This window comes from Pristiophorus japonicus, chromosome 3 (assembly GCF_044704955.1).
Source record: "Pristiophorus japonicus isolate sPriJap1 chromosome 3, sPriJap1.hap1, whole genome shotgun sequence".
Lineage (NCBI taxonomy): Eukaryota > Metazoa > Chordata > Chondrichthyes > Pristiophoridae > Pristiophorus > Pristiophorus japonicus.
In genome coordinates, this window is record NC_091979.1 from 96,920,799 (window position 1) to 96,946,422 (window position 25,624).

At 45.1% G+C, this 25,624-nt stretch overlaps 1 protein-coding gene and 1 pseudogene across 2 annotated transcripts in view; one reads left to right on the forward strand and one right to left on the reverse strand.

The window, feature by feature from the left end:
* Nucleotides 1-25,624, forward strand: part of LOC139259809 (activin receptor type-1-like) — a 149,160-nt gene that overhangs the window by 49,715 nt on the left and 73,821 nt on the right. The window contains exons 1-2 of one of the 2 annotated variants that reach the window (XM_070875614.1): nt 16,921-17,042; nt 17,441-17,514. In XM_070875614.1, coding sequence (XP_070731715.1) covers nt 17,448-17,514 — 67 coding nt within the window. In that variant the 5' untranslated portion in view covers nt 16,921-17,042; nt 17,441-17,447. Of the gene's footprint in view, nt 1-16,920; nt 17,043-17,440; nt 17,515-25,624 lie in introns of those variants that run through there. The other variant, XM_070875613.1, reaches the window with a different exon arrangement.
* LOC139254210 (small ribosomal subunit protein eS7-like) lies at nt 14,730-17,358 on the reverse strand (annotated as a pseudogene).

A 25,624-nucleotide genomic window follows, 5' to 3' on the forward strand; every position in this document is an offset into this window, starting at 1 on the left:
AGGATAGTAAATCTATGGAATTCTCTGCCCCAGAGAGCTGTGGAGACTGGGTCACTGAAAATATATTTAAGGTGGAGATAGACAGATTTTTGAGTGATAAAGGAATAAAGGGTTATGGAGAGCGGGTGGAGAAGTGAAGCTGAGTCTATGATCAGATCAGCCATGATCTTATTGAATGGCGGAGCAGGCTCGAGGGGCCAAATGGCCTACTCCTGTTCATATTTCTTGTTCTTATGTTCAGGTGTATTTTGATTTATCTGTAACTAATAGTTGAGGCAGTTAGAGGGTTAACTTGTAGGCAGGAAAGCATGGAAGAAATGTACTCCTATTCAGGTTTGGGTGGGGAGTTCACAATACAAATTCCTAGTTTAAACATTTTACAAAATCAGAAATTTAGTAATTAAACTGATTTGCATATTTCTGTAACTTACTAAATATCACTGCAGCAATACTATTTTAATAGATATTTAAAGATTATTTTTAATTTTATATAATTTTTGTCCAATACAAAAACGGATCCCCGTCATGATGTAACAGTTCATTTATTCAACATTGTAGTTAAAAACATAGACACATAGAAATCCACAGCGCAGAAGGAGGCCATTTCGGCCCACCTTGTCTGTGCCGGCCGACACAGAGCCAAATGGCCCTCTGTCAGCAGCCCTGAAGGTTACATATAAACCTATGAACAATGGCAGATCTGTGGACCAGCAGTCCAAGGTCCCGTTGTTCATCTACCTTGTACGCACTAGTCTCATTGACCTTCTTGGTTACCACCTCAAAAAATGTAATCGGGTTAGTCAAACATGATCTTCCCTTAACAAATCCGTGCTGACTTGTCCCTAATTAATCCTTGCCTTTCCAAATGTAGATTTAGCCTCTCTTTCAGGATTTTTTCCAATCATTTTCCCACCACTGAGGTTAAGCTGGCAGGCCTGTAATTACTCAGCCTAGCCTTTTCTCCCTTCTTAAACAAGGGTACCACATTAGCAGTCCTCCAGTCTTCTGTCACCATGCCCAAAACCAAAGAAGTCTGGAAAAAGATGGTCAAGGCCCCTGCTATTTCCTCTTTTACTTCGCTCAACAGCCTGGGATGCATTTCATCCAGGCCGAGGGACTTATCTACTTTCAAAACTGCTAAACTCCTTAATACCTCCTCTCTCTCTCTCTCTCTCTCTTCCTTTCTTTCTTTCTTTCTTTCTTCCAGAATTTCACACACCTTGATAGCAGTAACTGCATTGCCCCTTTCCTTTGAAAACAAACACAAAGTATTCATTAAGAACCATACCAACATCTTCCGCCTCCACACAAAGATTACCCTCAGAATTTAAGAATAGTTTGATCTCTCAAGTTTCAAAAGGAATTATAATTTATTTTACTTCTCATAACATTGTATTTTTATTACTGTACGCATAGAGAAAATGTAAGAAATTGTGAAGCAGAATATTAATGTTTAAAGCTGTGTCTAGAATTGAAAAGAAAACTTAGTTAAATCATCATAGCAGTCCCTCGGAATGGAGGAAGACTCGCTTCCACTCTTAAAATGAGTCCCTAGGTGGCTGAACAGACCAATACGAGAACCACAGTCCCTGTCACAGGTGGGACAGATAGTCGTTGAGGGTAAGGGAAGATGGGACACATTTGCCGCACGCTCCTGTGCTTGATTTCTGCATGTTCTCGGCGATGAGACTCAAGCTGCTCAGCGCCCTCCCGGATGCACATCCTCCACTGAGAGTGGTCTTTGGCCACATGTTTCAGGTTGTGCAATCTAGTCTGGTAAATGTAAATTTTCACAATTTGCATCTTTGGTAAATGTAACTGTTATAATCTGCGACTTTCATGCTTCTGTATTGCAACTGGCAATGTTGGTCTGGCCTCCATTTCTGGAAAAAAGAATTGCCCTCAACTGCCCATGATGCACCTAAATTTGTTCTAACATGAACCTTCCCACAGGTGGCTCTATCTGAAGTTGGACCTATTTTATAGTGAAGAACTTGCCACATCTGTATTGGTTAGCGGTCCAGGATTTGGATTAAAACATAGAAACATAGAAAATAGGTGCAGGAGTAGGCCATTCGGCCCTTCTAGCCTGCACCGCCATTCAATGCGTTCATGGCTGAACATTCAACTTCAGTACCCCATTCCTGCTTTCTCGCCATACCCCTTGATCCCCCTAGTAGTAAGGACCTCATCTAACTCCTTTTTGAATATATTTAGTGAATTGGCCTCAACAACTTTCTGTGGTAGAGAATTCCACAGGTTCACCACTCTGGGTGAAGAAGTTCCTCTGCATCTCGGTCCTAAATGGCTTACCCCTTATTCTTAGACTGTGACCTCTGGTTCTGGACTTCCCCAACATTGGGAACATTCTTCCTGCATCTAACCTGTCTAACCCCGTCAGAATTTTAAATGTTTCTATGAGGTCCCCTCTCATTCTTCTGAACTCCAGTTGATCCAGTCTTTCTTGATAGGTCAGTCCCACCATCCCGGGAATCAGTCTGGTGAACCTTCGCTGCACTCCCTCAATAGCAAGAATGTCCTTCCTCAGGTTAGGAGACCAAAACTGTACACAATACTCCAGGTGTGGCCTCACCAATGCCCTGTACAACTGTAGCAACACCTCCCTGCCCCTGTACTCAAATCCCCTTGCTATGAAGGCCAACATGCCATTTGCTTTCTTAACCGCCTGCTGCACTTGCATGCCAACCTTCAATGACTGATGCACCATGACACCCAGGTCTCTTTGCACCTCCCCTTTTCCTAATCTGTCACCATTCAGATAATAGTCTGTGTCTCTGTTTTTACCACCAAAGTGGATAACCTCACATTTATCCACATTATACTTCATCTGCCATGCATTTGCCCACTCACCTAACCTATCCAAGTCACTCTGCAGCCTCATAGCATCCTCCTCACAGCTCACACTGCCACCCAACTTAGTGTCATCCGCAAATTTGGAGATAATACATTTAATCCCCTCATCTAAATCATTAATGTGCAGTGTAAACAGCTGGGGCCCCAGCACAGAACCTTGCGGTACCCCACTAGTCACTGCCTGCCATTCTGAAAAGTACCCATTTACTCCTACTCTTTGCTTCCTGTCTGACAACCAGTTCTCAATCCATGTCAGGACACTACCCCCAATCCCATGTGCTCTAACTTTGCACATCAATCTCTTGTGTGGGACCTTGTCGAACGCCTTCTGAAAGTCCAAATATACCACATCAACTGGTTCTCCCTTATCCACTCTACTGGAAACATCCTCAAAAAATTCCAGAAGATTTGTCAAGCATGATTTCCCTTTCACAAATCCATGCTGACTTGGACCTATCATGTCACCTCTTTCCAAATGCACTGCTATGACATCCTTAATAATTGATTCCATCATTTTACCCACTACTGATGTCAGGCTAACCGGTCTATAATTCCCTGTTTTCTCTCTCCCTCCTTTTTTAAAAAGTGGGGTTACATTGGCTACCCTCCACTCCATAGGAACTGATCCAGAGTCAATGGAATGTTGGAAAATGACCGTCAACGCATCCACTATTTCCAAGGCCACCTCCTTAAGTACTCTGGGATGCAGTCCATCAGGCCCTGGGGATTTATCGGCCTTCAATCCCATCAATTTCCCCAACACAATTTCCCGGCTAATAAGGATTTCCCTCAGTTCCTCCTCCTTACTAGACCCCCCGACCCCTTTTATAACCGGAAGGTTGTTCGTGTCCTCCTTCGTGAATACCGAACCAAAGTACTTGTTCAATTGGTCCGCCATTTCTTTGTTCCCCGTTATGACTTCCCCTGATTCTGACTGCAGGGGACCTACGTTTGTCTTTACTAACCTTTTTCTCTTTACATATCTATAGAAACTTTTGCAATCCGTCTTAATGTTCCCTGCAAGCTTCTTCTCATACTCCATTTTCCCTGCCCTAATCAAACCCTTTGTCCTCCTCTGCTGAGTTCTAAATTTCTCCCAGTCCCCAGGTTCGCTGCTATTCCTGGCCAATTTGTATGCCACTTCCTTGGCTTTAATACTATCCCTGATTTCCCTTGATAGTCACGGTTGAGCCACCTTCCCTTTTTTATTTCTATGCCAGACAGGAATGTACAATTGTTGTAGTTCATCCATGCGGTCTCTAAATGTCTGCCATTGCCCATCCACAGTCAACTCCTTAAGTATCATTCGCCAATCCATCCCAGCCAATTCACGCCTCATACCTTCAAAGTTAGACTTCTTTAAGTTCTGGACCATGGTCTCTGAATTAACTGTTTCATTCTCCATCCCAATGCAGAATTCCACCATATTATGGTCACTCTTCCCCAAGGGGCCTCGCACAACGAGATTGCTAATTAATCCTCTCTCATTACATAACACCCAGTCTAAGATGGCCTCCCCCCTAGTTGGTTCCTCGACATATTGGTCTAAAAAACCATCCCTTATGCACTCCAGAAAATCCTCCTCCACCATATTGCTTCCAGTTTGGTTAGCCCAATCTATGTGCATATTAAAGTCACCCATTATAACTGCTGCACCTTTATTGCACGCACCCCTAATTTCCTGTTTGATGCCCTCCCCAACATCACTACTACTGTTTGGAGGTCTGTACACAACTCCCACTAACGTTTTTTGCCCTTTGGTGTTCTGCAGCTCTACCCATATAGATTCCACATCATCCAAGCTAATGTCCTTCCTAACTATTGCCTTAATCTCCTCCTTAACCAGCAATGCTACCCCACCTCCTTTTCCTTTTATTCTATCCTTCCTGAATGTTGAATACCCCTGGATGTTGAGTTCCCAGCCCTGCTCATCCTGGAGCCACGTCTCCGTAATCCCAATCACATCATATTTGTTAACATCTATTTGCACAGTTAATTCATCCACCTTATTGCGGATACTCCTTGCATTAAGACACAAAGCCTTTAGGCTTGTTTTTTTAACACCCTCTGTCCTTTTAGAATTTTGCTGTACAATGGCCCTTTTTGTTCTTTGCCTTGGGTTTCTCTGCCCTCCACTTTTCCTCATCTCCTTTCTGTCTTTTGTTTTTGCCTCCTTTTTGTTTCCCTCTATCTCCCTGCATTGGTTCCCATCCCCCTGCCATATTAGTTTAACTCCTCCCCAACAGCACTAGCAAACACTCCCCCGAGGACATTGGTTCCGATTCTGCCCAGGTGCAGACCGTCCGGATTGTACTGGTCCCACCTCCCCCAGAACCGGTTCCAATGCCCCAGGAATTTGAATCCCTCCCTGCTGCACCATTGCTCAAGCCACGTATTCATCTGAGCTATCCTGCGATTCCTACTCTGACTAGCACGTGGCACTGGTAGCAATCCCGAGATTACTACTTTTGAGGTCCTACTTTTTAATTTAGCTCCTAGCTCCTTAAATTCATTTCGTAGGAACTCATCCCTTTTTTTACCTATGTCATTGGTACCAACGTGCACCACGACAACTGGCTGTTCTCCCTCCCTTTTTAGAATGTCCTGCACCCGCTCCGAGACATCCTTGACCCTTGCACCAGGGAGGCAACATACCATCCTGGAGTCTCGGTTGCGGCCGCAGAAATGCCTATCTATTCCCCTTACAATTGAATCCCCTATCACTATCGCTCGCCCACTCTTTTTCCTGCCCTCCTGTGCAACAGAGCCAGCCACGGTGCCATGAACTTGGCTGCTGCTGCCCACTCCTGATGAGTCATCCCCCTCAACAGCACTCAAAGCAGTGTATCTGTTTTGCAGTGGGATGACCACAGGGGACCCCTGCACTACCTTCCTTGCACTACTCTTCCTGCTGGTCCAGTTTCCAACTACCTGAATAAATGGGGCTTTAAACACTTTTTTTTTAAACAAATAAAATTTTCTTGCCAAATACCAATTACAGGGCAGAGGACAAACCAATGATTTATTTCCTGTCTGTTTGAGCACATTGGGGATCACAACCAAACCCATTCTTAAACTCACGGTTCCAGTGGAGGTTAAAGCATTGTGATCCAGAGCAAGATCCTTGGCCACCTTTCATATCCTGAACCCTAGCCAACTCAGTGACACTACCTGTAGCGCTCATGCTGTTGCCTTGGCTGAGATCAGTCAAGCTCAGTGTAGAGAAGGGATCAAACCTGGTACAGTACCTGCTTAGTGTGTATGGTTGAGCTATCCACTGCATTAAACTCTGAAGTCAAACTTGATTTATTTGTAAACCATTTTGTCTTGGTTTTTCTGTGTAAAATCAGCCATGATCTTATTGAATGGTGGTGCAGGCTCGAAGGGCCGAATGGCCTACTCCTGCACCTATTTTCTATGTTAAAATTGACTTTTTAAATCCAGTAGAATTCACTCTCCACAAATGTAAATGGACTGAATTGTTAGTTCAAGTAAGTTATGAAATGTTTCCATAAATTCTTTTAATTTCTACCCTCTACTTCAGCCAAAAGAAGACATTTACAAGTTTTCTTTTCTTTCCTCTCCTATTGGTTCAGCATTTCCATGGCCATGTCCTGACCCTGCCATAAGCAGCTGGGACTCCTATTATTTTCAGTTGGAATATTTGAAATTCCAATAAAATGAAATTGTTTTAACGTCAATGCTGCTGCATCACTGGATTAAAAATCAGCTGTCCTACAAAAGCTAATATCAAGGGACCTCTACCACAACAGTGAAGTCTTCCAGAAAATCCATTTTTAAATGCAGATGCTTATTATTCTGTTGCTAAGTTTTTCAAAATTTAAACTGTTTTCTGTGCGGTTCTTCTATTATAGATCTGTACGCTGAGTCTGGGCATGCCTTGTGCAGGATTATGATTTCCACATCTGGTGCCCATCTCCCTCCTCTCCTCCCCTTCCCCCACCCACTCTTTCTGGCAGTTGAAAACACAAGTCAGTTAATATGACAGAGTGAATACTAGATACCAATAAAGCATTGAGTCATTTGACTTGGGTGCAAATGACTGTGTGTGTGTGTGTGTGTGTGTGTGTGTATATATTGATTTGAAATTGCAGATACCAAGACTGGTTAAACAGTCTTTTTAAAAAAAAATGAAACTAGAAAATTCCACTTCCCTGTTCATCAAAAGGGAGTAGTTATTTTTAAAACAAATGATCTCCAGCTGTCTAGACCCCAGATTCTTTTGTTTCCTCTGTGCTCTCTTGTCTTGATTTGTTTTAGCTTTTCCCCACCTCACTGACTTGATTCTCTCCTAAACCAAAGGTATATAGAATTAAGGACTGTTTTAGGCATAGAAACACCATACCATGTGCTCTGCTGTTTTTCTTCATGTGAGCCACCTAGTTTAATTCCATTCCCCTTGCTCCCCAGTTCATTTAATTTTCCTCTTTTTCAAGCAACTATCCAACTCCGTTTGGAATTTTTTTTACAGACACTGCGCTTCAACAAACTATTGTGGCATAAAATTCCACTTTCTGTGCGTAACATAGAAATTTACAGCACAGAAGGAGGCCATTTCGGCCCAGTATGTCCGCGCCGGCCGACAAAGTGCCACGTGGCCCTCGGTCAGCAGCCCTGAAGGTTATATATAAACCTATGAACAATGGCGGACAGGTAAAGATCACCCAGCCCAACCAATCCACCCCACACAACTGCGACACCCCTTGCACCAAAACATTTTACTCTCCACCCCAACTGGAGCCTTGTGATCTCGTGGGAGAGGCAAAAACCAGATTTAAAAATCCAGGCCAATTGGGGCAATAAAGAAATCTGGGAAAATTCCCTTCTAACCCATCCAGGCAATCAATACTAGTCCAGGAGATCACCCTGGCTGTATTCGATTCCCTGCAGTACTTACCATCGTATCTGCATCAGCCAACAAGAGGTTATCCAGTTTAATCCTACTTACCAGCTCTCGATCCGTAACCCTGCAGGTTACGACACTTTAAGTGCCCATCCAAGCACCTTTTCAAAGTGGTGAGGGTTTCTGCATCCACCAACCTTCCAGGCAGTGAGTCCAGACCCCCACACCCTCTGCGTGAAGAAGCTTCCCCTCAAATCCCCTCTGAACCTTCCACCAAACACCTTAAAACTATGCCCCCTCGTAATTGACCCCTCCACCAAGGGAAATAGACCCTTGCTATCCACTATATCTAGGCCCCTCAAAATGTTGTACACCTCAGTGAGGTCTCCTCTCAATCGCCTCTGTTCCAATGAGAACAAACCCAGCCTATCCAATCTGTCCTGACAGCTAAGATTCTCCATTCCAGGCAGCATCCGAGTAAATCTCCTCTGCACCCTCTCCAGTGCAATCACGTAATTCCTATAATATGGTGACCAGAACTGCACGCAGTACTCCAGCTGTGGCCTAACCAGAGTATTATACAATTTAAGTATTACCTCCATGCTCTTGTATTCTATGTCTCGGCCAATAAAGGCAAATATTCTGCATGCCTTCTTAACCATCTTATCCACCTAGCCGCCTACTTTCAGGGATCTGTAGATAAGCACTCCAAGGTCCCTTTGTTCATCTACACTATTAAATGGCCTACCGCTTAATGTGTATACCCTTTCCTTATTAGCCCTCCCAAAGTGCATCACCTCACACTTCTCTGAATTAAATTCCATTTGTCCCTGTTCTGCCCACCTGACCAGTAGATTGATATCCTCCTGCAGTCCATGATTTTCCTCTTCATTATCAACCAGGCAGCCAATTTTAGTGTCATCTGCAAACTTCTTAATCATACTCTCTATATTCAAATCTAGATCATTGCTATTTACCACAAAAAGCAAAGGACCTAGTACTGAGCCCTGCTGAACCCCACTGGAAACATCCTTGCAGTCACAAAAACATCCTTCCATCATTACTCTTTGCTTCTTACCTCTAAGCCAATTTTGGATCCAACTAGCCACTTTGCCCTGGATCCCATGGGCTTTAACCTTCGTGATCAGTCTACCCTGTGTGACCTTATCAAAAGCTTTGCTAAAGTCCAGATACACTATCGTATGCACTACCCTCATCGACCCCCCCGTCCCCTGGTTACCTCCTCAAAAAATTCAATCAGGTCAGTCAATCACAATCTTCCCTTAACAAATCAGTGCTGACTGTCCCTAATTAATCCTTGCCTTTCCAAATGTAGATTTATCCTGTCTTTCAGGATTTTTTCCAATAATTTTCCCACCACTGAGGTTAGGCTGACATTACTCGGCCTGTCTCTTTCTCTCCTCTTAAACAAGGATACCACATTAGCAGTCCTCCGGCACCATGCCCAAATCCAAAGAAGACTGGAAAATGATGGTCAAGGCCTCTCTTTATTTTCTCTTTTACTTTGTTGAACAGCCTGCGATGCATTTCATCTGGGCCTAGGGACTTATCTACTTTCAAAGCTGCTAAACCCTTTAATACCTCCTCTCTCTCTGTTTCTTTCTTCCAGAATTTCACACTCCTCCTTGATAGCAGTATCTGCCTTGCCCCTTTCCTTTGTGAAAACAGATGTAAAGAATTCATTAAGAACCATACCAACATCGTCTGCCTCCACACAAAGATTACTCTCATGGTCTCTAATCAGCCCTACCCTTTTTTTAGTTACCCTCTTGCTCTTAATATATTTATAGAACATCTCTGGGTTTTCCTTAATTTTACCAGCCAAGCTCTCTCTTAGCATTCCGAATATCCTTTTTAAGTTTACCTCTTAACTTTCTGTATTCCTCCAAAGATTCTATAGTATTTAGCTGTGGGTATATGATGTAAGCTTCCCTTTTTTTCTTTATCCTCCCCCGTATGTCCCTAGACATCCAGGGGGCTCTAGAATTGTTATTCCCACTCTTATTCTTTACAGGCACATGTTTGGCCCGAGCCTTCCGGATCTCCTCCTTGAATGTCTCCCACTGTTCCGACACTAATTTACCCACAAGTAGCTGTTTCCAATCCACTGTGGCCAAATCACTCCTCAACTTAGCAAAGTTAGCTTTCCCCCAATTGGGACTTTTATTCCAGGTCTATCCTTGCCGTTATCCATAACTAACTTGAATCTGACTGAATTATGGTCACTGGCACCCAAGTGCTCTCCCACTAATACTCCTTCAACTTGCCCAGCCTCATTCCCCAAAACCAAATCCAAAAACCGCTCCCTCTCGTGTTAGGCTTGTTACATACTGACTAAAAAAGTTCTCTTGAATGCATTTTAAGAATTCCACATCCTCTATACCCTTCACACTATATTTGTCCCAATCAATGATAGTTAAAATCCCCTACTATTACTGCCCTATGGGTTTTGGACTTCACAGAAATGTGGCTGTATATTTTCTCCTCTATCTCCCTCCCACTGTTTGGGGGTCTATAATACATGCCCAGCAGTGTGATCGCCCTTTTTTTATTTAAATTCAACCCATATGGCCTCATTTGATGATCCCTCTAACATATCATCCCTCCTCACTGCTGTAATAGTTTATTTAATCAATACCGTGACCCCCCCATCTTTTTAACCCCCTCTCTGTCTTTTCTAAACATCCTGTAACCAGGAATATTGATCTGCCAAACCTGCCCCTCTTTCAGCCATTTCTCTCTAATGGCTATAATGTCATCCTCCCAAGTGTCTACCTGTACTCTTAGCTCATCCACTTTATTTGCTATACTCCTTGCATTAAAGTATATAACATTTAGCACAGGGAGACCTCCTTGATTAATACTTACTAACCCTTGTTTCCTCAGTCTTAAAGATTCACTTTCTAAGCTCTTGCTATCCAATTTCTGCTTTACTTCCTTCCCTATTGAATTTGTTTTCTGGTTCCCTTCCCCCTGCCAAGCTAGTTTAAACTCTTCCCAACAGCACTAGCAAAACTCCCCGCGAGGATATTGGTCCCGGCTCTGTTGAGGTGCAACCCGTCCAGTTTGTACAGGTCCCATCTCCCCCAGAAGCGGTCCCAATGCCTCAAGAATTTAAAGCACCCCCTCCTACACCAACTCTTCATCCACGCGTTCATCCCCTCTCTCCTTCCATTCTTGTACTCATTTGCACGTGGCACCGGAGATTACTACCTTCTGAGGTCTTAGCCTTCAATTTTCTTCCTAGCTCCCTAAATTCTGCCTGTCGGACCTCATTCCTCTTTCTACCTATGTCATTGGTCCCAATATGGACTACAACCTCTAGCTGTTTACCCTGTCTCTTCGCTCCCCCCCCCCCCAGAATGCTCTGCGTCTGCTCTGTGACATCCTTGATCCTGGCACCAGGGAGACACCATACCATTCTGGAGTCACGTCTGCGGCCGCAGAAACGTCTCTCTCTTCCCCGAACTATAGAATCTCCTATCACTAGAGCTCTTTTATTCTTTGTCCCGCCACCCATGGTGTCTTGGAATTGGCTCTGGCTGCACTCCCCAGAGGTACCATCGCCCTCACCGATGCTCAGAAGTGAATATCTGTTTGAAAGCGAGATGGACTCACGGGGTGACTCCTGCACTAATATTCTTACTCCATCTAGTGGTCACCCACTTCCCCTCTGCCTGCATGCTTTTAAACTACAGGGTGACCCCTGAAACGTGCTATCCATGTAGCTCTCAGCCTCGCGGATGCATCGTATTGACTCCAGCCACCGTTCAAGCTCCAAAACGCAGAGCTCGAGTAGTTGCAGCTGGAGACACCTCCTGCACACATGGTTGTCTAGGGTGTGTGAAGAGCACAGGACTTCCCACATGCTGCAGGAGATGCACTCCACAGGACTGAGCTGCTCTGCCTTCCCTCTAATTAAACTTGCCTAATTTAAAATCTAATTAAAAGAAAGAGAGAGATACTTACCAATCAAACAATCAACCTCTTACCTGCCCAGACGAGGGCTGTGAGATACTCGTCAGAAGTGAACTCTTCACCAGCCTCCAGTTCCTTGGACTCCCGGACCTCCCGAACTCCCCTGTAGTAACCACTATCCATCTTGATTCCTGAATCTCCAGATCTGCCATCTCTATTTTCGTATCCCAGGCTGACTTTGCAAGCACATTAAGCTAGTATGGCAGCGTGCTTATGTTGCGATATGAAACCTATACTTGTGTTGTACTGGGAGTTTTGGTGTTTATTTGCTGGTCTGTGCTGTGATTTTTGTTTTCAAAGTGGAAGAATAATTTAAAACAAACTTGTGCCCCTGCTCCCCTATCAGTATAAAGGTTTTTCTGAATTGGTCTCCAATGGGCCTTAAGGAGAGCAGAGGGGCAGGTTAGTGTATAACAACAATAAGTTGCATTTACATAGCACCTTAATGTAGTAAAATGTCTTGAGGTACTTCACAGGAGTGTTATAAAACAAACATTTGATACTGAACCACATAAGGAGAAATTAAGGCAGATGACCAAAAGCTAGGTTAAAGAGGTAGGTTTTAAGAACATAAGAAATAGGAGCAGGAGTAGGCCATATGGGTCCCTTGAGCCTGCTCTGCCATTTAATACGATCATGGCTGATCCGATCATGGACTCTGGTCCACTTCCCTGTCCACTCCCCATAACCCCTTATTCCCTTATCTGTCTATCTCTGTCTTAACTTTATTCAATGACCTAGCTTCCACAGCTCTCTGAGGCAGCGAATTCGACAGATTTACGACCCACTGAGAAGAAATTCCTCCTCCTTTTCAATTTTAAATGGATGGCCGATTAGTCTAAGATTTTGCCTTCTAGTTCTAGTCTCCCCCATCAGTGGAAACATCCTCTCTGCATTCACCTTGTTGAGCCCTCTCATAATCTTATACATTTCGATAAGATCACCTCTCATTCTTCTGAATTCCAATGAGTAGAGGCCCAACCTACTCAACCTTTCCTCATAAGTCAACCCCCTCATCTCTGGCATCAACCTTGTGAACTGCCTCCAAAGCAAAGTATACCTTTTCTTAAATATGGAAACCAAAACTACATGCAGTATTCCAGTTGTGGTCTCACCAATACCCTGTATAACTGTAGCAAGACTTCCTTGCTTTTATACTCCATCCCCTTTGCAATAAAAGCCAAGATTCCATTGGCCTTCCTGATCACTTGCTGTACGTGCATACTAACCTTTTGTGTTTCCTGCACAAGTAGTCCCAGGTCCTGCTGTACTGCAGCACTTTGCAATTTTTCTCCATTTAAATAATAACTTGCTCTTTGATTTTTTTTCTGCCAAAGTGCATGACCTCACACTTTCCAAGATTATACTCCATCTGCCAAATTTTTGCCCACTCATTTAACCTGTCTTTTTGCAGATTTTGTGTGTCCTCCTTATACATTGCTTTTCCTCCCATCTTTGTATCATCAGAAAACTTGGCTACGTTACACTCTGTCCCTTCTTCCAAGTCATTAATATAGATTGTAAATAGTTGGGGTCCCAGCACTGATCCCTGTGGCACCCCACTAGTTACTAATTGGCAACCAGAGAATGAACCATTTATCCCGACTCTGTTTTCTGTTAGTTAGCCAATCCTCTATCCATGCTAATATATTACCTCCAACACCGCACCCCCCCCCCCCCCCCCCCCCACCCGGGTGAACTTTTATCTTGTGCAATAACCTTTTATGTGGCATTTTATCAAATGCCTTCTGGAAGTCCAAATACACCACATCCACTGGTTCCTCTTTATCCACGCTGTTCGTTACATCCTTAAAGAATTCCAGCAAATTTGTCAAACATGACTTCCCTTTCATAAATCCATGCTGACTCGTGCCTGACTGAATTATGCTTTTCCAAATGTCCTGCTACTGCTTCTTTAATAATGGACTCCAACATTTTCCCAACCACAGATGTTGGGCTTAACTGGTCTATAGTTTCCTGCTTTTTGTCTGCCTCCTTTTTTAAATAGGGGTGTTACATTTACAGTTTTTCAATATGCTGGAACCTCTCCAGAATCCAGGGAATTTTGGTAAATTACAACCAATATCCACTATCCTTGCCGCGACTTCTCTTAAGATCCTAGGATGCGAGCCATCAGGTCCAGGGGATTTATCTGCCTTTAGTCCCATTATCTTACTGAATACCACCTCCTTAGTGATTGTGATTGTGTTTAATTCCTCCCCCTATAGCCCCTTGACTATCCACTGTTGGGATATTGTTAGTGTCCTCTACCGTAAAGATTGGTGCAAAATATTTGTTCAGAGTTTCTGCCATCTCCATGTTCCCCATTACTAATTCCCCGGTCATGTCCTCTAAGGGACCAACATTTACTTTAGCCATTCTTCTTTTTTTTTCCTTTTTATATACGTTTAGAAACTTTTACCATCTGTCGTGCTAGTTTATTTTCATAGTTTATCTTCCCTTTCTTAAATCATTTTTTTAGTCATTCTTTGCTGGCTTTTAAAAGCTTCCCAATCTTCTGTCCTCCCACTAGTTTTGGCCACTTTGTATGCCCTTGTTTTTAATTGGATACCGTCCTTTATTTCTTTAGTTAGCCACGGATGGCTCTTGTTTTCTCTTACACCCTTTCCTCCTCACTGGAATATATTTTTCTTGAAAGTTGTGAAATATCTCCTTAAATGTGCACCACTGTTCATCAACCGTCCTACACTTTAATCTATTTTCCCAGTCCACTTTAGCCAACTCTGCCCTCATACCTTTTGTTTTTTCCTTTATTTAAGCTTAGTACGCTGGTTTGAGATCCAACTTTCTCGCCCTCCATCTGAATTTGAAATTCAACCATGCTATGATCACTCATTCCAAAGGGATCCTTTACTAGGAGATTGTTTATTAATCCTGTCTCATTACACAGGACCAGATCTAAGATAGCCTGCTCCCTGGTTGGTTCTGTTACATATGACCCAAAAAATGTATTTAAGCCATTCTGTAGAATTTACAGTTGGAACACTGGGAATTCATATACAACATCTTTGCCAGTTAGCCTCTTGTAGACAGCAGAAAATGGATCCACTTTGTGCTCTACATTGTTCTGTTGTGCCTTATCCAAATGGACTTTGATGAGCCTTGTATCATCCAGTTTTACACACATTCTCTTGCCCACAATTTCACTAGGAAAAACCAGATCTTCGAGAATGGCATCATGCACTGCACTGCTTCTGGGGCGCTTTTGCTTGTTCTCGTTTCTGGTTGGTTTTGGCAAAATTCTCCTGTGCAATGAAGACAACGTGTTTACCGCTAAATTTCTTTTCGAACTCTCTCTCAAGTTGCACTTGGATCTTCTGAAAAAACATCAGTTGGGGTAATGGCACGAAGATGATGATTGCTTTTCTGCCACTGCTGACTTCAATTTCCTTAGCAGCTGTAATGTTCAGCTCCTGTAACTGAGCCTTCAGGTCACAGTTCATTTCTAGCTCCAGGAGAGCCTGGGAAATGCCAGATTCGAATTTGTCCGGCTTTTCGCCATTCGGCTTCACAATTTTTCTGCAGCAGATGAGCTGAGTCAAGGGCGGTGTTACGGAGGTGGAAATAAGTGGTCTTAGTTATGTGTGGTCGGAAGCTCATTTCAGGATCAAATATGACACCAAGGTTGTGAACCTGTGCTTCCAAGGCAAGCCTGGGATGGGAAAATGGAGATGGCAGATTTGGAGATTCAGGAATCTGGATAGTAGTTACTACAGAAAGACTTGCATTTATATAGCGCCTTTCACGACCATCTGACATCTCAAAGCGCTTTACTGCCAATTAAGTACTTTTGGAGTGTCATCATTGGCAGTCCCTCGAAATCGAGGAAGACTTGCTTCCGCTCTAAAAGTGAGTTTTCAGGTGGCTGTACAGTCCAATGCGGGAATTACGGTCTCTAACTGGTGGGGCAGACTGTGGTTGAAGGAAAGGATGGGTGGGGAGCCTGGTTTGCCGCACGCTTCTTCTGCTGTCTGCGTTTGGTTTCTGTATGCTCTCGACGACGATGCTCTAGGTGCTCAGCGCCCTCCCGGATGCTCTTCATCCACTTAGGGAGGTCTTGGGTCAGGGATTCCCAGGTGCCGGTGGGGATGTTGCACTTTATCAAGGAGGCTTTGAGGGTGTCCTTGAAGCATTTCCTCTGCCCACCTGGGGCTCGCTTGCTGTGTAGGAGTTCCAAGTAGAACACTTGCTTAGGTAGTCTTGTGCCAGGCATGTGGACGATGTGGCCTGCCCAACGGAGCTGGTCGAGTGTGGTCAGTGCTTCGATGCTGGGGATGTTGGCGTGAATGAGAATACTGATGTTGGTGCATCTATCCTCCCAGTGGATTTGCAGGATCTGGCGGAGACAATGCTGGTGGTATTTCTCCAGCACTTTGAGGTGCCTGCTGTTATACACTACTTTTGGAGTGTAATCACTGTCGCAATGTACACACAGAAAGTGGTTAGAATGTGATTCTAGATACGGGAGAGCGACACAGAGGTAGGTTGACAATTTTTCCAATACCTGGAATAAAAGTGCTTGTGACGTAACGTAGTGCATGTAGTATAAGAAACACTGTATGTTGCTGTTAGGAATCAGAATATGTTTAAGCTCTGATTCCTATCAGTCTGTGTATTCGTGATTATTGCTTGTGATTAGTGAAAATAGTGAATACCACAACAATAAAGGCAGTAATTGGGTGCAATCTCTCCCTGCTCTTCCACCCCCCCCCCCCCCCCCCCCCCCCCCAAGAGCAGTTACAGGAGACTGCTTTGATGCGTATCTAGTAAAGGGTGTAACCTGCTAGACGGGGCTGGTCACAGCTTCTAAATTTTACCAAGAAAGTGAAACCACAAAAATGTCTGGCCTGGCAGGCATAATTGCATTGACTTTCAACATAGTGTTTAGTTTAAGAACAGCTGCATTTTCAGGATTTATCTCTGCAGCAGGAAACAATTTATCCCAGAGACCGAGAGCTCAGGATCCCCACCGGGTGAAGCTATGTAGAGACACCAGTGGGGCAGGCAACCAACCTCGTCTCACACACTGGTTTGTGGGGCTGAGGTGCTCATCAGTGACTAAGTCTCAAATGACAGATAATTTGAATAGAATGCAGCGCTGTCTCGGCTCCCACAGCCTAGCCTCTGGAACTCTGCCATTTTCCCTTTTAATACAGCAAGCAGAGAGCTGTTCTGCTGGGCACTGAAGCAGAGGACATTTTAATATGTTTCCCTTGGATCTTTTGCAAAGTGGTTACTTAAATGCCCTCAATTTGACGACTTTGTGGCCTTAAGCCTGCTTAAGGTTTGTTGTAGCTGTTATTCTAAAATCTGTACAGTGACTTTCAGCATATTCCCAGTAAAGTGGCAACCAGCTGAATGCTGACATAGTTTCAAAGTCGTTGGCGAGCATTCAGCTGTCTAAACACAGTGTTGGATGGAGCCAGATAAACTATTTTGAGAAAAATCACATTGTGCAGTGTGCAAGCTGGTTGGTTCAGTAGAATTATGGTTTCAGAAATGCCCTGGAGCTAGGGAGTATTTGGATTGTACCTGTACAAGTATACTGTCTGTGTCTGTGTTTGTGATTGTTTCCCTCTTCCATTGTGTATTTTCCCCATGGCTTTAAAAAAAAAAAGTTCAGATATATCTAGGTAAGGCAAAGATTAATTCAAATGTTAATTGTAGTATGTTTTGTTTCAGTTGTACGATGTTAACTGGCACGATGATCCTTCCTGTACTGATGACACTAGCCTTTCCGAGTTCTAACTGTGAAGGTAAGGCACAGTAATTACTGGATTTTAACCCTTTTCATGCTGAATAAAGTGGGATATCATGCAGTTTTCTAGCTATTGTGGATAGTCATTAAATGGTCAAAATGTTTAGATATGTAGTTATAGAAGTAGCAAGGGCTTCCCCTTCTCTGTTGCGACATGTCTCATCAAAGTGAATTTCCACTAAGTACATTTTGAGGTGATCTGATCCATTTGTTGGGTCAGTTCATGTTGTTAATTGAACAGTATAAGTGAATGCTTGGGTTTCTTAAATAATCTGGTCTTAAGTTCTTGCTGCACAGCTATTCATATTATTAAAATGGCTCATGCAGGATTTTACCAACTGTTGGCCTGCATGTGTTGGAAATGGACCAAGAATGTTACGAGATACAGCTCAGATGAGCATCTCATAATCAAATCGCTTGACATAACTTGGGCACCCCAAGTTTTTATATGAAGACCTGATGGTATTTGCTCCTTGTTGATGAATGAATAATACCTTTGCTTCTTTAACTCCCCCTTCTGGGTAAGAGATGGTACAGTCCCATTCCTTCCTTCCTATGAAAGTGCGTCTGCACTAAGGACAGAACTTCCTACAGCAGCACAGCTGAGACTGGAAATTGGTTATCCTTGGTTCAAAGCCAAGTTGTACAACTCTGGCATCATAAATCAGTGCTCCAGTGAACCACACTGTCATTTCAAGTTGTTACAATCCTGCTTTTGATGCGGTTCAAAAGACAGGTTTTATTGTACAGTTGCAGTGATCTGTCTCTGTGAGCTTTGCTGTCTGCAAGGGGCATTGTTTTTAGCAACAGGAAAGGCCTCAGACTATAATCTGTCTACTTGGCTTCAGCAATTAAAGGACTTTATACCCTTGCAAGTGTTAGTGGAATGTGAGCACCAATGACCTATGGTTATCTACAACTGTGGTACTGAGCCATACAGATCAAGGAAGTTCCAGATTGTTTTCTCCAATTGAACATTGGGAAGACCAAAGCCATTGTTTTCGGTCCCCGCCACAAACTCTGTTCCCTAGCCACTGACTCCATCTCTCTTCCCAACTTCTGTCTGAGGCTGAACCAGGCCTTGGAGTTATATTTGACCCTGAAATGAGCTTTCGACCACACATCTGCAGCATAATTAACACTGCCTATTTCCACCTCCGTAACATCGGCCATCTCAGCCCTTGCCTCAGCTCATCCATTGCTGAAACCCTCATCCATGCATTTGTTACCTCGAGACTTGACTATTCCAATGCACTCCTGGCTGGCCTCCCACATTCTACCCTACGTAAACTAGAGGTAATCCAAAACTCGGCTGCCCGTGTCCTAACTCGCACCAAGTGCCGCTCACCCATCACCCCTGTGCTCGCTGACCTACATTGGCTACCGGTTTCAAAATTCTCATCCTTGTTTCCAAATCCCTCCATGGCCTTTCCCCCCCTATCTCTGTAATCTCCTCCAGTCCCACAACCGCCCCCGGCGCCCCGAGATGTCTGCGCTCCCCTAATTCTGCCCTCTTGAGCATCCCTGATTATAATCACTCAACCATTGGTGGCCGTGCCTTCTGTTGCTAGGCCCCGAGCTCTGGAACACTCTGCCTAAATCTCTCCGCATCTCTACCTTTCTTTCCTCCTTCAAGACGCTCCTTTAAAACCTACCTCTTTGACCACCTGTGCTAATTTCTACTTGTGTGGCTTGGTGCCAAATTGTTTTTACCTCCTATGAAGCGCCTTGGGATGTTTCACTACGTTAAAGGCGCTATATCAATCCAAGTTTTTGTTGTTAGCCAATGTGATGATGAAGGTATTTTCATTGGCCATAGTTTTCCCAGGCTATGAAGGAAACTAATGCAAGAATCCCTACTGCTGATATATTATTCTGTGCGGTCTGCTGGAAGTGTATGTGAGTGGACATTGGGTAAGAACAGGATAATGCTCCCAGTTATAATGCCTTTTCTATCTCATGATAAACAGCTTGACGATACCTAGGTGCCGAGCTGAGCTTGACTGGTTGACGGACCATAAATTGAACCTGGGTTCATGACCCGTAAGACTTAATGTCACACCATACAGTAAATTATTACAGTGCTGATGTCATCTGCTGTGATTGTGTGAAACCCACAAAGTTCCAAGCAGTTGTTTTAAGGGCATGTTAATTTGCAACATCTAAAGATCTGATTGGGTCTCCTTGATCACAAGACCTGATTGCTGAATGGTCCCCTTGGAAGATAAGACCCACCCAGCAGTTTGTCTGGAATGTGTAATTAGAACCGCCGTACCTACGTAATCAGTAACTTTGCAAAGTGTAATTGGAGCCATTCTGACTGCCGACTCCAGACAGAATAGAGCTCACTTGGAACAGACAGGGCTCACTCTCACAGATTAAGATCTCCCACTCCCCAAATAGGTTTATGCTCCCACTCCACAAGTTTGTGACCTCCTCCCCCCCCATCCCAAGTTCCTGACTTACTTCACCCCTCGCCCAAGTTCCTGACTTCCTCCCTCCAAGTTTCGGACATTCTCTTCTCCCCCCACCCCCCCCCCCCCCCCCCCCCGCCCAAGTGCCTGACCTCCTCCACCTGAGTTCCTCTCCTTCTCCCTTCCACCCCGGCTTACCCACCTTCCCCCACTGCCCAAACCCCTTGGGTTTTTGATTTTCTGCCCCTGCTCAGCTCCTCCCCCACAGATTCATGACCTTTCTTCCCCCCCCCCCAAGTTCCTGACCTCCATCTCCATCCCACCCCACCATAGATGGGGCATTGTGTGTGTGTCACGGATCATTAACGGGTTTATTAGGTATGAAGTGAATCGTGACAATGTCGTTATTTAAGGATTTTGTCCAGTCTTACCATCTGGATCATGTTCTCGCTCTCAACCCCATCCTTTAGATCTGGATCACGTTCTTCCCCATCCCCACTGTGCTCTCCGTACTCTTTACCTGCCACCCCTAACCTCCTCTCCTCTTCTCCACCCCCCTCTATCCAATTCTCTGCTCTCGCCCCCTCTGGCGCCCCCCCCCCCCTCTCTCTGATCTTTCTCTCAAGGCGTTTCACACTAGCAAACCAGACAATAATTGACATGAAACCAAAGAAGAAGACATTAGGACAGGTGACCAAAAGCTTGGTCAAAGAGGTAGATTTTAAGGGGAATCTTAAATGAGGAGGGAGTGATGGACAAGTTTAAGGAGGGAATTCGAGAGCTTGGGTCCTAGATGGCTGAAGGCAAGGGTGCCAGTGCTGGGGCGAAGGAAGGGGGGATGCATAAGAGGCCAGAGTTGGAGGGTTGGAGGAAGTTACAGAGATCGGTAGGAGCAAGGCCAACCAGGGATTTGAACAGGAGGATGAGAATTTTAAATTTGAGGCATTGCTGGAGTGGGAACCATTGTAGGTCAACGAGTACATGGGTGATTGGTGAATGGAACTTGGTGCTAGTTAGGATACTGGCAGCAGAATTTTGAATGAGCTTAAGTTTATGGAGGGTGGAAGATGGGAGGCTGACCAGGAGAGGATTGGAATAATCGAGTCTGGAGGTAACAAAAGCATGGATGAGTGTTTCAGCAGCATTTGGGCTGAGGCAGTGGCGTATTCAAGCAATATTATGGAGGTGGCATGGCATAAGATCATTGCTAGATACTTTTACAGATAAAACAGAGAGCAGATTACTGAATGGTATCATTATTATTATTGGAGGGGTCCGATCGTCGTTGGCGGGGGCCTGTCGCCGTCCAGCGGCAATCGGACCTCCAGCGGTGGCGACGACTGGCCTCTCCTCCTCCCTCAATGACTGCTGGACCTCCACTCCTCAACTGATGACCTGGCCACTTCTCCCCCAGCACGTGGTGAGTGCCTGTGAAAAGACACTTGGTTACTCAACCAGAAAACACCAGGACTGGTTTGATGAAAACAATCAGGAGAGCCAAGAACTAATAGATCGTAAGCGCAGAGCATTTTTGAGCCTAAAGCAACATTACAGACAGCTCAAGGCTGAGGTCCAACAACAAAGCTGGGACCTAAAGAACAGGTGGTGGATGGAGAAAACGCAGGTGATACAACAACTAGCCGACAGCCATGACTTACAAGGATTCTTCACTGCAGTCAAGGCCACCTACGGTCCAAACTCCCAAGGTCCCACCCCACTCCTGGCCAAGAACGGGGAAACGCTCATCAAGGACACCAAGACTGTCGGGGCCGGCTGGAACGAGCACTTTGAAGATCTCCTCAATCGAGACTCTGCCTTTGACTCGAGTGTTCTCAACTCCATCCCGCAGCATGCGACCCGCGACCAACTCAGTGAAACTCCAACGTTGCACGAGGTAGGCAAAGCCATAAAACAGCTCCAGAATAACGAGGCTACGAATGCAAATGGAATTCCTGCTGAGGCGTTAAAATATGGCAGAGAGGCGCTGTTGGTGCGGATACATGACCTCATCTCTCTCATTTAGAGGGAGGAAAGCATGCAGGATAATCTCAGAGATGCAGTGATCGTGTCCATTTTTAAAAAGGGAACAAATCTGACTGCGGCAACTACGGGGGAATCTCCCTCATATCAATAACTGGGAAGGTTGTCGCTAGAGTCCTCCTCAACTGTCTTCTCCCTGTGGCCGAGGAGCTCCTCCCGGAGTCAGTGTGGATTTCGTCCCCTACGGGTCTTTGCAGCGCGACAACTGCAGGAAAAATGCAGGGAGCAGCGCCAGCCCTTATACATGGCCTTTTTCAATCTTACGAAGGCCTTTGACGCGATCGACCGTGAGGGCTTATGGAGCGTCCTCCTCCGTTTTGGGTGCCCCCAAAAGTTTGTCAACATCCTTCGCCTGCTCCACGACGACATGCAGGCAGTGATCCTTACCAGCAGATCCGTTACAGACCCATTCCACGTCCGAATCGGGGTCAAACAGGGCTGTGTCATCGCTCCAACCCTCTTCTCAATCTTCCTTGCTGCCATGCTCCACCTCACTGTCAACAAGCTCCCCACTGGAGTGGAACTAAATTACAGAACCAGTGGGAAAGCTGTTTAACCTACGCCGCCTCCAGACCAGGTCCCAAACCACCCAAACCTCTGTCGTTGAGCCGCAGTACACAGACGACACCTGCATGTGCGCACATTCAGAGGCTGAACTCCAGGATCTAGTCGATGTATTCACCGAGGCGTATGAAAGCATAGGTCTTACAGCTTAACATCCGTAAGACAAAGGTCCTCCACCAGCTTGTCCTCTCCGCACAGCACTGCCCCCTATTCATCAAGATTCACGGTGCGGCCCTCGACAACGTGGACCACTTCCCATACCTCGGGAGCCTCTCGTCAACAAAGGCAGACATTGATGCGGAGATTCAACATCGCCTCCAGTGCGCCAGTGCAGCCTTCAGCCGCCTGAGGAAAAGTGTTCGAAGACCAGGCCCTCTAACCTACCACCAAGCTCATGCTCTACAGGGCTGTAGTAATACCTGCCCTCCTGTATGGATCAGAGGCATGGACGACTTGCAGAAGACACCAAGTCGCTGGAGTTATATCACCAACGATGTCTGCGCAAGATCCTGCAAATCCCCTGGGAGGACAGAAGCGCCAACATCAGTGTCCTCGCCCAGCTACCATCCCCAGCATTGAAGCACTAACCACACTTGATCAGCTTTGCTGGGCAGGCCACTTAGTTCGCATGCCAGACACGAGACTCCCTAAGCAACTGCTCTATGTGGAGCGCCTTCATGGGAAACGAGCCAAAGGTGGGCAGTGGAAACGTTACAAGGACACCCTCAAAGGCTCCCTGGTGAAGTGCGATATCACCACTGACACCTGGGAGACCCTGGCCAAAGACCACCCTAAGTGGAGAAAGTGCATCCGGGAGGGCGTTGAGCTCTTCGAATCTCAACGCTGTGAGCGTGAAGAGGTCAGGCGCAGGCGGCGGAAGGAGCGTGTGGTAAATCAGTGCCACCCCCCCGCACCCCCCCCCACCCAACTTTCCCCTGACTAATATCTGTCCCACCTGTGACAGAGTCTGAGGCTCTCGTGTTGGACTGCTCAGCCACCAAAGAACTCACTTTAGGAGTGGAAGCAAGTCTTCCTCAATTCTGAGGGGACTGGCTATGATATTATTATTATTATTATTATTATTATTATTATTATTATTATTATTATTATTATTATTATTACTATTATTATTTTTATTATTATACAACGCAACACAACACAGTCAATCCACAATTAGTCATCCCATGCTAATCATTGTCACCGTTAATGTTTTCTGCTATTACGCTTTGCATGCATGGTTATATCTGCCTTCTGAGAATAATTTGAATAAGATCGAGGTTAGGATTAAATGCATGACACCAAGATTACCAGCCGAACTGAAATACATCAGATCTGCATTTAAATTAATCATTGCATCATTACAATTTATTATATAAATAAATTTAATACTTACTCGGCCGGAACTAACGAGATCGTTCCAGCCTTTGTGGCACTGATTGGGTTCTTTGACCTCGTGTGTTAGACGAAATTGCCGCTGCAATCTTTGCCCATATACGCTGATTTGCCCTTGGGAGTTTTTTCCCACAATCACCCCGGGTCAATTGGGCCACCGATTCTCGACTTTGGCAACTAAGGCAGCATTGGCCTCCTCAGTGAAGCGCTTTGCGTGCCTTCGTCCTCCCATCTCTCCCACTTCAGCTACATCCTTCTCCATCATGACTTCAATATCATTCATTTTATTATCCAGAATTTGAAAAAAAATGGCCTATAGCAACAATAATCCCTCACCAGCTCTGTCTTTCACCCCCCCCCCCCCCCCCACCCGTTCCTCTCTCTCTCTCTCTCTCTTTCCCCCCCCCCCCCCCCCTTTCCTGCGCATGTGCAGATGACCCCTAACCTCTTGAAATGCGGGAAAAGACAGTTGCTATGGAAGCCGGCCTTGCACGACTGAATACATCGCTAATGCCCATTTCATATCGCTACGTCTAACGCTCAAATTAAAAAGTGGAAATTAGTGGGTTTTAAAATAGGCGATATTCCGGCGATCACAAAAAAAATTTAATCGCTAACGTCGGACATACCACCCACTTTTGGGTGATCTGGGCATTAATGAAAAGTCTAGCCCATTAACTTGTCTGCAATATTCTTGTTGGGCTGCGCAGTTGTCTTGAGATCCCGTGCAGCAGACGCACCGGCTTTTAAATGAAAAACCGCATGTGTGGAATTTTGAATTGGGCCGCATGCCCCCCCCCCCAAATAAAATTAGAGGGAACATTGCTTGCCAGTTTTCTCCACAGATGCTGCCTGACCTGCTGAGTGTTTGGCATTTACTGTCTCTGTTTCAGATTTTCCTCATCTGTAGTATAGGAATTAATTTATGTATATCTGGATACTGTCAGGAATTTGCTCCCAATTAAGAGCACGTACATACATCGAAACATAGAAATTTACAGTGCAGAAGGAGGCCATTCCAGCCCATCGTGTCCACGCCAGCCGACAAAGAGCCACACGGTCCCTGGTCAGCAGTCCTAAAGGCCACACACAAACCCATGAACAATGACTGAAAGGCAAAGAGCATCCAGCCCTACCAATCCGCCTCACCACAACTGTGACAACCCTTATGCTAAAGCATTCTACATTCCATCCCAACCAGAGCCATGTGATTTCCTGGAAGAGGCAAATACCAGATAAAAACCCAGGCCAATTTAGGGAGAAAAAAATCTGAAAATTCCTCTCCGACCCATCCAGGCGATCAAAACTAGTCCAGGAGATCATCCTGGCCGTATTCTATTACCTGCAGTACTTACCATTTTATATCTGCTCCGCCCAACAAAAGGTCATCCAGTCTAATCCCAATTACCAGCTCTAGGTCTGTAACCCTGCAGGTTACAGCACTTTAAGTGCCCATCCAACCATCTCTTAAAAGTGGTGAGGGTTTCTGCATCCACCACTCTTCCAGGCACCAAGTTCCAGATCCCCACAATCCTCTGCATAAAGAAGCATCGCCTATCCAATCTGTCCTCATAACTAAGATTCTCTATTTCAGGCAGCATCCTAGTAAATCTCCACTGCACCCTCTCTAGTTCAATCACGTCCTTCCTATAATATGGCGACCAGAACTGCACACAATACTCCAGCTGTGGCCTAACC